We start from the raw sequence: 13443 nt of genomic DNA, 5'->3' as shown, positions 1-13443 counted from the left end.
AAAAAAAAAACCCAATAAAATGATAATAACAGATAAAACTTTTATTAAAACAAACAACAAAAAACCAACAACAACACAAACCACACTTGGAGTCAAGATTCCAGGTCCTTCGTGTCTGGTCTAAAGGGCTCTAGCAGCCTTTGGGCCTCCTGAGTGGAAGAGTATTCTCTTGTCCTGCCCTTTTCTAGGAGCCCTGGGCTCCTTCTGTCCATCGAGTACTTTGATAGGAGGCTCAGCTCAGGTTTACGGGATCGGGATCAAAGGTGGAACAGGAAGATGGCCTGTCTTCAGCAGGGGAGGAAGGTGCCAGCTAGGGGGTGCTCTGTCCCTTGAGGGGGGTGAGGTTGGGATCAGAGTAGAAGCCACAGTTGCAGAAAGGATCTAGAAAGGGCTCTTTAGGGCTAGAGAGATGGCTCAGCGGTTATAATCACTGACTGCTCTTCCGAAGGACATGAGTTCAAATCCCAGCAACCACATGGTGGCTCACAACCATCTGTAAGGAGATCTGATGCCCTCTCCTGGAGTGTCTTAAGAGAGATATGATGTACTTGCATATGATAAATAAATAAATCTTTAAAAAAAAAAGAAAGAAAAGAAAGGGCTCTTTAGAGTCTTTAAGAAGTGGTGGAGATGAAGCTGTAAGCAAAGTCAAGAGGCCTTGTCCTCGTGGAGTTGATGGTTCTGGTAGACTTCCCTCCAGGCCAGTCTGCCAGTGCTGACCCAGCTGGAGGCTACCCAGTAGGGAAGGTTTGAGGACAAGGCTGCTGGGCCTGTAGGTAGGAACCAAGTCCTGCTGAAACATCTGATTATGGGACGTGTTTGTGTCTGCCTTCCTTCCACCAACCAGAGTTGGTCTGCCCACGACCAGGGCCCTGTCCTGTAGGGGCTGAGGCCGGTACTTCAACGCAGCTGGCCCTTTATGGTGAGTTAAGGTATGTGAGCTCTGCTAGGTTTTCCCCACTAAGCCCCCACCATTCTTGGATGCGTTCTTTATAGGAGTGGGCCGCAGGAGAGATGCCCAGGGTAGCAGAGGTGCAGGGGGTCATGCCCTGTCCCCCCATTTCTGTCCCTCAGGCTCCATGTCCTATGGGTCCCAGCTCACCCTTTGCTGCATGGTCCTCTTTATGTGGACTAGCAGCAAGAAGCACTTCAACCCTCTCAGCTTTATTTCTCCCTGAAAGCAGCATTCTGCCCCGGCTGCCTCCTTTCTCTGCCTCCTGTCCACCTGCCTCCTCTGGCCTCCTCTGGCCTTCCTCCTCACACTGCTTGGCCTGACTCTAATTCTTTCCCTAGCTCTTCTCTACTACACTGTTGCTCTTGGACTCCTGCTGGTCCCAGGCAGTCACCTATGTGACCTTCAGAGCCTCTGCTGCCCCTCTCATCCTAGGGCTGGCATTAGGGACTGACTACTTCCCTTCACGAGTAATTAGACCAAGGGCAAATGTGTTTGGCTGGGTTAGGGGTGGGGGGGTGTTGCCCAGCCCTGGGAAGGGGAAACACTATTAATAGCCTCAGGAGCAGCTGGTGATGGGGGTGGGTATCTGGCTAGCCCAGCCTGGCCTGGCCTGGCCTGGGCAACTCAAAAGTCCAGAAAGGGCAATGCTGGAAATAGAGGGAGTAGGGTGGGGCTCAGCTTCACAGGCCCCAGGCTGGGGTGGGGACACACATTCTCCACCCCCCAACACTGGCTTTCTCTGGCTTGTGGTGTATTGAAGGCATTGCCCACTGTCATTTTCTACCTAGCACCTTGAGGAGGGGCAGGTTCCTAGGCCAGGGGCTACTTGTCTGGACCCCATTGTCATATGATCCCTGGATTCAGGCCCTTGGAAATGCTAGACGCAGCTGCTGGCAAATTATGGCACCAGCCAACATTGCCAGGATTTGTCTGTAAAGAAGGCAGGGCTATGGGCAGCAGGAGGTGGTGCTTGCCATCCTAGGGCCAGGGTCTGTGCTCTTGGTATCTTCAGCTCGCTCCACTCCAGGATTGAGCAGGGCAAGTGCAGGGCAGGTTGTTAGAGCTGGAATTTCAGAATCCAAAGGCAAGCTCTGTGCTCCCCACTTCTCTGTTGGCCTTGACCATCTCTTGAGGTCTTTCCCCATCCGTCCCCATGTGATGAGCAGCCTCAGACCATTTACTAATGACTGCTGTAGGTGGATATACCTATATCACAGGCGCTTTGGGGTCTGCCCTTTAGTGGCTGAGAACCCCCTCTGCTGTTGCTTATAGGAGGTAGTGAGCCAGGCCCCCTGCTGCTCACTCCTGGGGCCTCTGGGTCCAAAAATTGCAATCTCAGATGTACTTAGTATGTCACTCGTCACCAGTGAGCGAAAGTGGCATCTGAGCAGAGCCTGGCGGTGGTGAGGGGATGGTAGCATGTCATCAAATGGAGATGAAGAGAAGTGGTGATTGGATATAAGAATAAGGAGAGTGTAAGGAGCTGCTGCTCAGAGCCAGGCTTTGGACCAGGAGGTATGTTCCATGTCTCTGAGCTGTTCCTTTTCCAGGAACTCAGCAGGCAGGTGTTAGTGTTAACTACAGTAGGCAGGTTTTAACTATTACCTACAGCCAAGCAACCAATGTGAACCTTGCCAAGGCCACTGGACCGGGAGGCTCTGGAACATGGATGGACCTTACCTGAGTTGTTCATGCCATTGCTGCCTGCCTTTTTCTGTCTCCCTTTGCCTAAATGTTTCTCTTTGTCTCCTTTGTGCTAGGATAAAGCCAGAGTCTTCAGATTGGTAGAGGACCCACATAGTTCTCCAGCAGTCTAGACCAGTGGTTCCTTTCTGGGAAGGGAAGGCCAGCCTGGGCCAGGTGGCTTCTACCTCTCCTCAGCTCCGAGTCATACCTGCTCTTTCGGCCTCTGTACTGCCTCCAACCCAGCATCTCTGATGGGAACTTTGCTCTGGTGGAATCCCCTGCTTGTGGCCCCTCTGAGATACCCCGCTGGGATCGGTGTAGCTACCTAGCAAACCGTGGATCTGCTTGCTCACTCCTGGTCCTTGAGTTGCTGGGTCTATATGTGAGCCTACCTATGTGTCCTGGGTGGCCCCTGTTAGGCTGCGTGTCTTTGTCTGTGTCCTCCCCTGGGGGCCTCTATCTGTGACCTCACCTCCTTCCTCTCTCTCCCCTGCTGGCCTCAGTCTGTCATCCCTAAGCACTCCATTCCCCTGCCAACTTGTCCCCCTTGTCCCACTACTCAGTGCCCTTCTCTGTCTTCATTTCTCCCTGGGCCTCTGGCAGTTGGCAGATACCTGGCAGAGCACATCCAGCCACTCCTGGCAGGCGAGAACCTCCCTGGCAGGCCGGACTGTCATGGGGTAGAGGGAGATGGAAACCCCACTCTTGTTTTCTAGGAGAAAGGCGTGAGTTCAGGAACACCTTCTCCCCATACGAAGGTGGTGGTGGGAGGCTTCGTGGCTGAAGGGTTGGCGGTTAGGGTTCCTGTTTCCACACCATGAGTGATGCTGAGGAAGAGAGCCTTCTCCTCACGTAGGACCCGAGGCTCTTAAACACATCCTCACCACGAGCTATAGAGAGAAGGCAGACTCCTCTCTGCTCCTACATGGTACCTAGGAAGCAGCGGGGAGAAGATGGTGTGGAGGGCAAAATGTCATTTTCCCATGCTGTCTCTGGTCCACCAGGTCCCTGTTGTCCAGCCCATCAGGGTATCCACTTGTCATGCCTTGTGCCCCAGCCCTCAAGTAGACCATATGTCCCTGTGGTTATGACTTATTCTCTTTCCCTTCCTGAAACTTATTTCTTCTGGAATATCCCCTTCTCCCCTGGCAGGTGTCTCAGGCAAAGCCAGAGCCTTTGATGTCTGTGAGATGAGGTGGTGAGAGTATAGAGGAAGGCTGGTAGACACCTTCGTCACCCTCCTTACTCACCCACACCACCAAGGCTGTGATTCCGGGTCAGGTTCCTGCTCCTAGAGGTGACAGGAGGGACATCCCCAGCCCCTGGACAGCTTTGGGTTGTGTGTTTATGCTAGCTTGGGCACAGGTAGGGAACATAGGGAAGGAGAGGGAGACCTGAGAAGCCCCTTGTCTCCCCAGCCCCACCTCCCTCTGCCATCTGGCTGCCCCGCACGCTCAAGGACTTCCTCAGTCCAGGTCCCCAGTGTCCTGTTTGCTGAGACAGGGAGAACCCCGTTGTGACCCTTCTCCCAGCCCCCATTCATTGCGGCCCCCTCCTCAGGGTGTCTCAGATTCTCTGACTTGGGTTTCAGGAGGTACAATAGTCACATTCTGCAGCTCTGATTGCTGCAGGCTGGGCCTCTGGCTCTCCTTGAGATTGGGTTTCCTGTGCCCTGGACACTCCGGAATCACAGAGGAGGGGGGAGAGGCAGGCAGATGAGATGCAGCCCTAGGGAGGGCAAGAATGGGAGCTGGAATCACACCCCTGCCTGCTTCTGGACCAGTGGTTTGCCTCCGCTGAAGTCCCTTTCTGTGGCTGTTCCATCTTACTCCACCTTGTCTTGTCACTCAGTAGGGGCTGGTGGCCTCTGCAGGTGGCGTGTGTGCCTGAGGGCATAGCAAGGGTGTTCAGCTGAGTGTATCCACATGCCTAGGTGTGCTTTTGGAGGACAGCGGAGGCCAATCTGTGCACCTCTCCTGGCCCCTAAAGACTATGTTGGGTGAAGTCCACGGAGGCGGCTGGCCAGCAAGCTACACGCAGCTGCCCCTTGCAGAATGAGCTTGTTTCGCGTGGGAGCCATGGAGTGTTGGCTGTAGTGAACAGGAATTCCTCCCTCACTTGCTAGGAGCCATAAATACATCCTTGTCTGTGATTGGAGATATATATATATATATACATACATACATATACACACATATATATATACATCAGGGTTTTGGGCAATGCTGGGCTCTGGCTATGAGAGCTTGCTCTCCAGAGCTATGCTTGAGAACAGTCTCTCTTCTCCCCTGACCACACACACACACACACACACACACACACACACACACATACACAGGACACTGGAAAAAAAAAGAAGAAAGAAAGAAAGAGAGAGAGAGAAAGAGAGAAAGGAACAAAAGGAAACCCAGAGATAGAGATCTGAGAGAAAGCCAAAAACAGCAAAAGTTCAGGGGCTGAGAGCATGAACCTAACGTGGGGCAGGAAGGGCAGTCTATAACCCTGGCTGTCCTGGAACTCACTCTGTAGACCAGGCTAGCCTTGAACTCAGAAATCCACCTGCCTCTGCCTCCCAAGTGCTGGGATTAAAGGCGTGCACCACCACCGCCCAGCAAAAGGGCAGCCTTATGGGAGGTTTTTTTGGTTTTGTTTTTGTTTTGTATGTCCCAAGAGCCATTGAGGGGCATGGAAAAAAGAGAAACCTGTGCTGGCCACTGTCAGTTGCATGCAGTCTGACGCCTGCGGTCTGTAAGCTCTGCAGCAGCTGGGAATGACCTGTGGGATAGGCATGACTGGAGAGCAGGCGGGAAACCTGCAGTCAAGGTCCTTTTGTAGAACCCACTTGGGCCCGTGCCCAGTCAATCCAAATTCATCATCTCACCTGCTCCTTCACATCCCTGCCTTCCAGACATCCTGTGTAGTAACCAAGACCACTAGCAGGGATGGCCTCTGCTCATACATTGTATGAGCAACCTGGGCTCTCGGAGAAAGACAAGAGCTGTACGTTTGCCTGTCACAAGGTGTCTGACCTCTAACCAACCATCCAACAGTACTGAGAATGAACTGTGAGCTCTCTCCAAACCTGGCCCAGGTGGGCAGGGTCAAGCTGCCTGCCCAACAAGGGCATCTATCAGATGTGGGTAGGGCTTGGTTCTCAGGTAGTTGCATCTGCAGGGCAGAGTGGGAGACACTTGGGAGCCTGGGGGAGTTTGGCTCCTGACTATCGAGTTGTCTTGGGTTGGGTCCAGGGGAGGTGGTGGTGAGCCTTTGTCCTGGTTCCTTCTCTGAAGGAAGTAGCAGGAGCCCCAGGCTCTGTAGACAGGAGAGCAGGGAGGAGCTGTTTTCTTTTCCCACCCTGGGTCAGGCTGCTCTGAACAGAGGAGACCGGAGCTGTAGCCCTTGCTTCCTCCATGGCAGCCAGACTGGAGAGGCTGAAGCAGGAAAAGCCCCCAGGAGACAGGGCCACAGCAAACTAGGGGACCAGAGTGGCAGTGTCCAGGGTGGGATGGGCAGGATAAGAGACGAAGCAGCACCTGCCTGCCTTGTTATGAGCCAGTATCATCCCTGTCCCTCCACTGTTCCACAGGCCACCAGCTGGCCCATTGTCCCCAGTGAGAAAGCAGACACTGGAGGGGGGTTCTGTGTGGGCTGGAGCTCACCCACTGGCAGGGACTCCCAGAGAGGACTGTTGATGGGCTGGGCACAAGGAGGGAGGAAGAGAGGAGGCTGAGGCGGAAAGGCAGACAAGGCAAGGCCGGACTTGGGCAGACCACCCTCCACCTCCAGAGCAGGGGACTCAGCCCCCACTGCACCGCCTCAGGTTCCCTCCTGTGCTTTTGGCAGTGGGCAGTGTGCAAGGCCTGTGAACAGGAGATAAAGAGTTCAGGCAGAGTATTTTTTCTCACTAACCGTGGATTTGTGTGTTTGTTCAGCTGGTGGCTCTGATAAGCCCCATTCTGCCAGATAAAAGCCAAGCGGCTATGAGGCGGGGCTAGGGGAGGGGTTATTATAAAGAGCCTTCCCTCTCTCTGCCTTGTTATGACCCCCTCCAGGGGTCCCAGACAGAAGAGGGAGTCAAGGTGCCTGGACACTCTGTGGCATGCTGCCCTGAGGCCCAGCTGCTGGTCCTTAGGGATGTCCAGAACAGGCACAGACCTCGTTTTAAGGTATCCCAGAGAGCTTGCCACATGGGAAAGCTGGCCACTGGCTCCCACCTCTGGGTGTCAGGATGTCCCTTGGCTGGCCCCTGAGCCTGACCACTGAGGACCCAGTGGCCTCTCCAATTTCCTGCCAACCCCATCTCATGTCTACCCAAGATGTATCCTGAGCTGACAACCTTTACTTCCTAGATACTCTTGGCCTTATTGGGCAGGGGTCCATTCTTGCTCAACTGGTAGGTCCTTGGGCCTAGACATGGTACGCAGAACTATGACTGCATTTCAGCAAAGCTACAATGCTTTCAGGACACCGGCTTCATCCTCCCTGCTCGTTCATGGCTCAGGCAGGGATCATAAAAGCTGAGGCTAGTGCAGACCTGCAGAACCCTGGCTGCAGCTGCCCTGGCTCTAGGGCTGGCTCCTTTGCCTGTGAGTCTAGATCCAGACTTCCAGTGTTTCTGCCTTTTGTCCTGGAGCTGAGCTGAGCTTGTTGGGGGCTGGTGGTGGCGGCATTGTGGCAATGCTGGCTAAGGCCGCCAGACATAAGATGGCTGCCAAGGTCTAAAATGGCTGCCAGCAGCGCCCAGAGCCACGCCTAGTGGCGCGTGGCAGCCGGCCTCATCCTCCCCAGCTTCTCCTGTTTGCTCCTTTCTATGAACTAATAGTAATAAAAAGCAGCGCCCTTTTGGGAACTGTCCTGGTTTAAAAGGATTTCCTGTCTGTTGCACTCTCCTGGAGCCCTATTTGTCTCTGCCGTAGTCACCATTGCTGGCGCACCTCCATCTCTTTGTCATGTTCTCTACTCTTTTCTGTCCTTTGGCTGGATGTGTGTGCGTGCTTACACACACACACACACATACACACACACACATACACACACACACACACACACACACACATGAGCACGCAGTTCTCCCTCTCTGTTTGGCTTTTTGCAGTGGGCCAGCTGTGCTCTTATGGGGTGGATTCTGAGCCCCCTCAAACTGACCCAGATGTGGAGGTCTTCTGGGCTGTGTCAGCCCCAGGATGGGTGCGATTCATGGCAGTCTATGGGCAGCAGAGCGTGTGCCATGTATCCTTTGATGGACTCTGCATGCCAGTCTTGAGGCTCTGCCTTTCTTCAGCATACTGAGGTAGCTTCACAGAGGGGTTCCAAGAAGGCCCTAGCATAGGCCACCTGCCACCGAGACCCCTTGGTTTCCATTTGGACTGGCTTGGACTTACATCAGACCCAGGGGTCCATAGAGTAAGAAGAAAATCCATACTGTGTGATACCAGGGTACAGTAAGGTCTCAAGATATAGCTAGAAATTATAGGACGAGGCCCTAAGATACCGCCCCCATGGCAAAGAATGCCAAGCAAAGAGGTGACTGACACACAGTGGCGTGGAAGGATGCCCCTCAAATTGGAAGAGGAAGCTGTGAACACTTTCCTCATAACTTCTACCTCATATTTCATAGCAAGATTAACCATTATTTCTTGGAATTGGAAAATAAAAATAAAAAAAGGACTGGAGCTGTAGGTCAGTGGTAGAGCTCTGGCCTTGCACACATGAGGCCCTAAGTTCGATCCCCAGTACTGACATGAAAGAAAAAAAAAAATTGAACAAGATGAAAGAAAAGAGTATGGGGCCCTCAAATGGAACAGCCTCCTACGTATCATACCATGAGCTAGCCCAGGAGCCTGGCCAGTGTTCCCAGACACAGATGGAGAGGCCCTTGACTCTTAGAGCAGGACCCACCAACCCCACCTAGAAACAAGCAGGCCATACATGGAACTCTGTGAACGAACGGCCCAGCAGCCCAGCTAGGGTGTCCAGGCCGCTCTGAAGAGGCCAGCAAAGCCTCGGCCAGAACCAGGGCACAGTGTCAGATGCCACCCCTCTGGTCCTTATGAATAGCTGAGTCTTCACCAAGCGCCCTACAACCTACCTCAGCACCCCCACCCTCTCACCAGCTGTCATGCCCAGGCAGGCATTCTGGAGGTCCCCATCTTGCCCCTGGCACACACAAAGCTTTGGAGGACCTAGGGGGCGACGGTGGGGGGCTTTCTCAAGCTCAGCAAAATATTCACACACACACTCCACCCTGCCCCCAGCCCTCTGTGAGCTTCCACCACACAATAGGCCCTTGTCTCAGGGCTCCCTCTGAGCAGCTGTGGCAGTGGGGCATGAGACAGCCCAGACAGGCTGGCACAGAATTGGGTGGCAGCAGGGCACACCTCCCCCCTCCCGGTTGCCAGGCATTGCTGTAAGCATAAAGGTGAGACGGAGGGGCACAAGTCCATAGGAACAGCATTAATTAATGAACTCAGGGATGGGAATGCCCCTCTGGGGGAGGGAGGGCCCCGGGGGTCTGCCCCGTTACAGACAGTGCCCATCACTGGCTTCTTCCTCCTGACTTCAGACTCTTGGTCAGTGCTATCTATCCATCCATGGCAGCTCTGACCCTCAGGGCTCATTGAGCAGTTTCTGGAGGTAGTTTGGGTTGTCACAGTGAAGGTGCTATTAGCATCGAGTGGGTAGAGGCCAGAGATGCCGATGCACACTCTGCCCAGGATGCCTCTCTCCAGCCACAGTGACCAATCCAGCACAAATGTCGGGTGAAGTACTTACTGTCATTGTTCCCCCAGTTCCCACGGGCTAGCCCTGGAGCCTGGGTGAACAGGGTCTACTGCCTGGGGTCGGTGCCTAAGGCTGGAGGGTGCCTGCTTAGTCACTAGTTGTACCTGACCCTTTTTTCCCTTTTGTTTCTCCTGCAGAATCCGGACAATCAGATAGTTCAAACCAGCAAGGAGATGCGGACATAAAACCACTGCCCAACGGTCAGTATCCACCCCATCCTCCTTTCCTTTACTCGGCTGTCCACTGACTTGGGCTGCCATCCAAGAAGGGAGGCTCCCCCTGGCGTGTTCACCTTTTCGGGGCCCACCTGAGGGATAGTGGGGAAGCCCTGAAGGGTCGGCATTGAGCAGGGGAGAGCTTTGAGGAACTGGGTAGGAACCCATCATGGTCTGACTCCACTCACTGACCATTTTCTTTCTTTAGGGCACTTAAGCTTCCAGGACTGCTTTGTGACATCTGGGGTCTGGAATGTGACAGAGCTGGTGAGAGTATCGCAGAGTAAGTGATGTCCTCTCAGATCAGGGACCAGAACTAGGGTGCAGAGGTGGTTTTCAGACCTCACAGGGCCATGTTGATGATATCTTGGAGACTTTTCTGTCCCTTTGGCCCTGAGCTGGAAGGAGCAGTTGCCTAGAGAATCCTGTCTTTAACCTCTGCTGTTGGGGCAGGGGGCAGGGAGCCCACAACCAAAACTTCTTGCCTTATATCCCACCCAGGAAAGGGTTCTTCCCAGCAGCCTAGACATCACAGGGAGCTCTTCCTGGGCTTCTAGGAAGAGTCTCTTGGTGACCTGGCCCAGGGGGTCCCCAACAGCATACTCCAGTCTCACCAACCTCTCTGTCTTCCAGCTCCTGTTGCAACTGCATCAGGGCCCAACTTCTCACTGGCGGACCTGGAGAGCCCCAGCTACTACAACATAAATCAAGTGACCCTGGGACGGCGGTCCATCACCTCCCCTCCTTCCACCAGGTAAGCATGGCCTACGGCCTCGTCACCTTCCTAGCCACCTCCCTATGGCTTAAACAGCTGTGTGTGCTTCGTGGGCTGGGTACTCTACCATGTCATCATGTGCAACCACTCACTGAGCTTCCTGCTTTATGCTATCATGGAACACTTGATTGTAAACATGACCCATAAGAAGGCACGTGACTGCCTGAACATGAGTCTCAGAGGAGGCATATCTTGTAGAGATGATGTTTGAGGCCAGACACATAACATGCTGGTAGGAAGCTGGAGGGTCCAGGTAGCTTTCCTCTCAGTCAGAATTGGACACATCATCAGGGTTATCCCTGCAGAGTACTTTAGAGACCAGAGGACTTTTGAATTCATTTAGGGGAGCAGGGGGCCACTGAAGGGTATGATGGGGTGCGTGTTCCAGAAAGCTCCCTGCAGCCACAGCATGTGTGGGTGGGGCTGACAGCAGGGAGGCCACTGTTCCAGGGTAGAACATAGGAAGGCCTGGACAGAGAGGGTGGTTTGCACAAAAAGAGAGATGCCTGAGGTCAGAACCAGAGTTCTGCATAAGGAAGTTGAGTTTTCCTTTTTTAACCTGAAAAGTTTTTGTTCACTTTCATATTTTTTAAAGTTTTTTGTTTGTTTTTTCAAGACAGGGTTTCTCTGTGTGCTGAGGCTGTCCTGGAACTCACTGTGTAGACCAGGCTGGCCTCAGACTCAGAGATCTGCCTGCTTCTGTGTCCTGAGTGGTGGGACTAAAGGTGTGCACTGCCAACCCCTGGTGTGGGTATGTGCACGTGACCAGAGGTCTTGGAGCTGGACTTACAGCTCCCTGATATGAGTACTGGGGACCAAACCAGGTTCTCTGCAAGAGCAGTACAGCTCTCAACCTCTGAGCCACCTCTCCAGCCTTTCGTGTTTGTTTTTAGTCTTCCATTAGAATTTTAAAATTTAATTTATTTACTTTTTGAGACAGGCTCAACTAGCTGGCCTGGAATTCACTGCAGTCCCCCTATGTCAGCCTTCCGAGTACTATGATTACAGACGCGAGCCACCACCATTGGCTGAAACACTCTTTAATGACTGAGTTCCACAGCACAGCTGAGAGCTAACAGGAAATAGTGGAAGGGGTATAGAAGGCAGATGAAGGTGTTTTGCCCATTCTTTGATGGGCCTTCAGTGATGTCCTGGCAACCCAAGGGAGAACAGGTCTGGGGATGCTCCGCACCTGAAACTGCTGTGTCTGGAACTTTGGCCCACTTGACTTGCTGCTTCTTCTTTCTCAGCACCACCAAGCGCCCCAAGTCCATCGATGACAGTGAGATGGAGAGCCCAGTTGATGATGTGTTCTATCCTGGGACAGGCCGCTCCCCAGCAGCTGGCAGCAGCCAGTCTAGCGGATGGCCCAATGACGTGGATGCAGGTATGGGCATGGCGGTGGCAATGTGGCAGCCTGTGCTTCCCTATGGCCTCTTTTGTCAGGTGGCACTTTCAGGCTCTCAGGTCCTAAGGGTGTCAGACCATGCTGATGGAGGGAAGTGGGGTGAGAAGCTCAGCCACCCAAGTTGCTAGCCAGCCTGTCGGCATGGTGGGTAGAGCAGACGGCTACCAAACCTACAGTGCCATCTATTGAGGGCATGGCCTCTTCTTCATAGATCCCTTGCCTCTAGAGACCTACCCAGCCTTGTGGTTCCCTGGATTAAGTCATTCCTCAGCTGGGCCCAGGGCTGTGTTTGAGGCCTCCTGGCTTTCTGAGGCAAGAGCAGCCTTAGTTTTGGGAGGTGCTCAGCAGCACTCCTGGCTCCACCACTAGATGCCAGTAGCAAACACCTACCCCTTCGTGAGTTGTTTTTATTTTGAGATAGGGCCTAGCTATGTAACAGCCAGGCTGGCCTCACACTCTGAATGCCCTTACCTCAGCCTCCCAAGTGCTGGGATTGCAGGGTGCATCCAGCCACCCTACTGGATGACTATCAATGTTCTTAGACATCGCCAGGTGCCCCCAGGGAGACAGATTTGAGGTAGACTAACCCTAGCTAGCCTTGGGGCCTAGCTTTACAAAGAAGCTCAGCACTGAGGGTAGAAGAGCAGAACTGTCTTGGGAAACTCAAAAAGAGAAGAGATTCTGAAGAGCCCAGAGGAAGCCGCCTAGACCTTCCCAGTCCTCACTGAGCTGGCTTCCTGCTGAGCCCAGCCACCAGCTCCGGCTGCTCCAGGCTCCAGGGCAGGCTGGTCACAGGCAGCCCAGTTGTGCACACCAGAAGCTGTGAATGTTCTTGAGGCACTGGGACCCAAAAGTGCAGACCTGCCATTGTACAGTATAGATGGAGCTGGGGACATTCTGGATGGGCCTGGGGACCCAGCTTCATTGTTTGAGCCAGGTGTCTGGCTGAGGAAGCCAGTGTAGTCTCTGGCCTTGACTCTGCAAAGACAAGCAAAACTTACATACCTCTTGGTCTTGGGCTAAGGGAGTGGACTTGGCACCCTCTAGAGCATCAGTGGAGACTGCTCTGTGGAAAGGCACCCCCAGCATGGCTTGGAGGTCCCTCACAGGACCTCCCTGTGGCAGACACGGCCTGAGCCAGTGTGACCTACACACACCCTAGGGGAAGTCTCTGGAGGTGGATAGAGAAGGAGCTGAGAAGGTTGAAGATTGCTATGTGCCAGGTCCCAGCCAGGCTTACCCTTGGGCTGGGCAGGTGACATGTGCAAGGACTGCTGCTAGGGTACCTTGAGGACCCGCTGACTGCCTGTGACTCCATGCTCCCAAGAGCCTCCTCGCCAGGCTTCTGAAGTCTGTCCTCTATCTGCTCTACCGCCTGCCATTTCTGCTGCTTCTGGCAGTCCTGCCATGCACTGCCCCCAGGATCCCTTACCCCCCAACTTGTCGTTGTTTCCCTGGGCTGCGACAAATCGCCAATTAAGCAGCCCAGCTGCAGGATGGGAACAGCTGGGTAGGCACTGTGCAGCAGCAGGGACAGCTGTGCACAGCTGGTGGGGCACTCCCCCCTCCTCACCATGCCAGCTATCAGGTGGTACACAGCTGCCACCAGATAACACCTCTGCTG

The 13443-nt window shown here is 53.8% G+C and overlaps 1 protein-coding gene across 9 annotated transcripts in view; it reads left to right on the top strand.

Moving 5' to 3' along the window:
- The window catches only part of Nfix (nuclear factor I X), a 94945-nt gene that overhangs the window by 61650 nt on the left and 19852 nt on the right, over nucleotides 1-13443 (top strand). For all 9 annotated transcript variants that reach the window (XM_031340584.1, XM_031340582.1, XM_031340578.1 and 6 more), the window contains exons 3-6: nucleotides 9559-9621; nucleotides 9845-9919; nucleotides 10270-10390; nucleotides 11662-11798. In XM_031340584.1, the coding sequence (XP_031196444.1) occupies nucleotides 9559-9621; nucleotides 9845-9919; nucleotides 10270-10390; nucleotides 11662-11798 (396 nt within the window). The remainder of the gene's footprint in view (nucleotides 1-9558; nucleotides 9622-9844; nucleotides 9920-10269; nucleotides 10391-11661; nucleotides 11799-13443) is intronic.

Source organism: Mastomys coucha, unplaced genomic scaffold (assembly GCF_008632895.1).
Source record: "Mastomys coucha isolate ucsf_1 unplaced genomic scaffold, UCSF_Mcou_1 pScaffold22, whole genome shotgun sequence".
Taxonomy (NCBI): domain Eukaryota; kingdom Metazoa; phylum Chordata; class Mammalia; order Rodentia; family Muridae; genus Mastomys; species Mastomys coucha.
The sequence above is the reverse complement of the archived record's forward strand: the minus strand, read 5'-3'. Positions and strand labels throughout refer to the sequence as shown.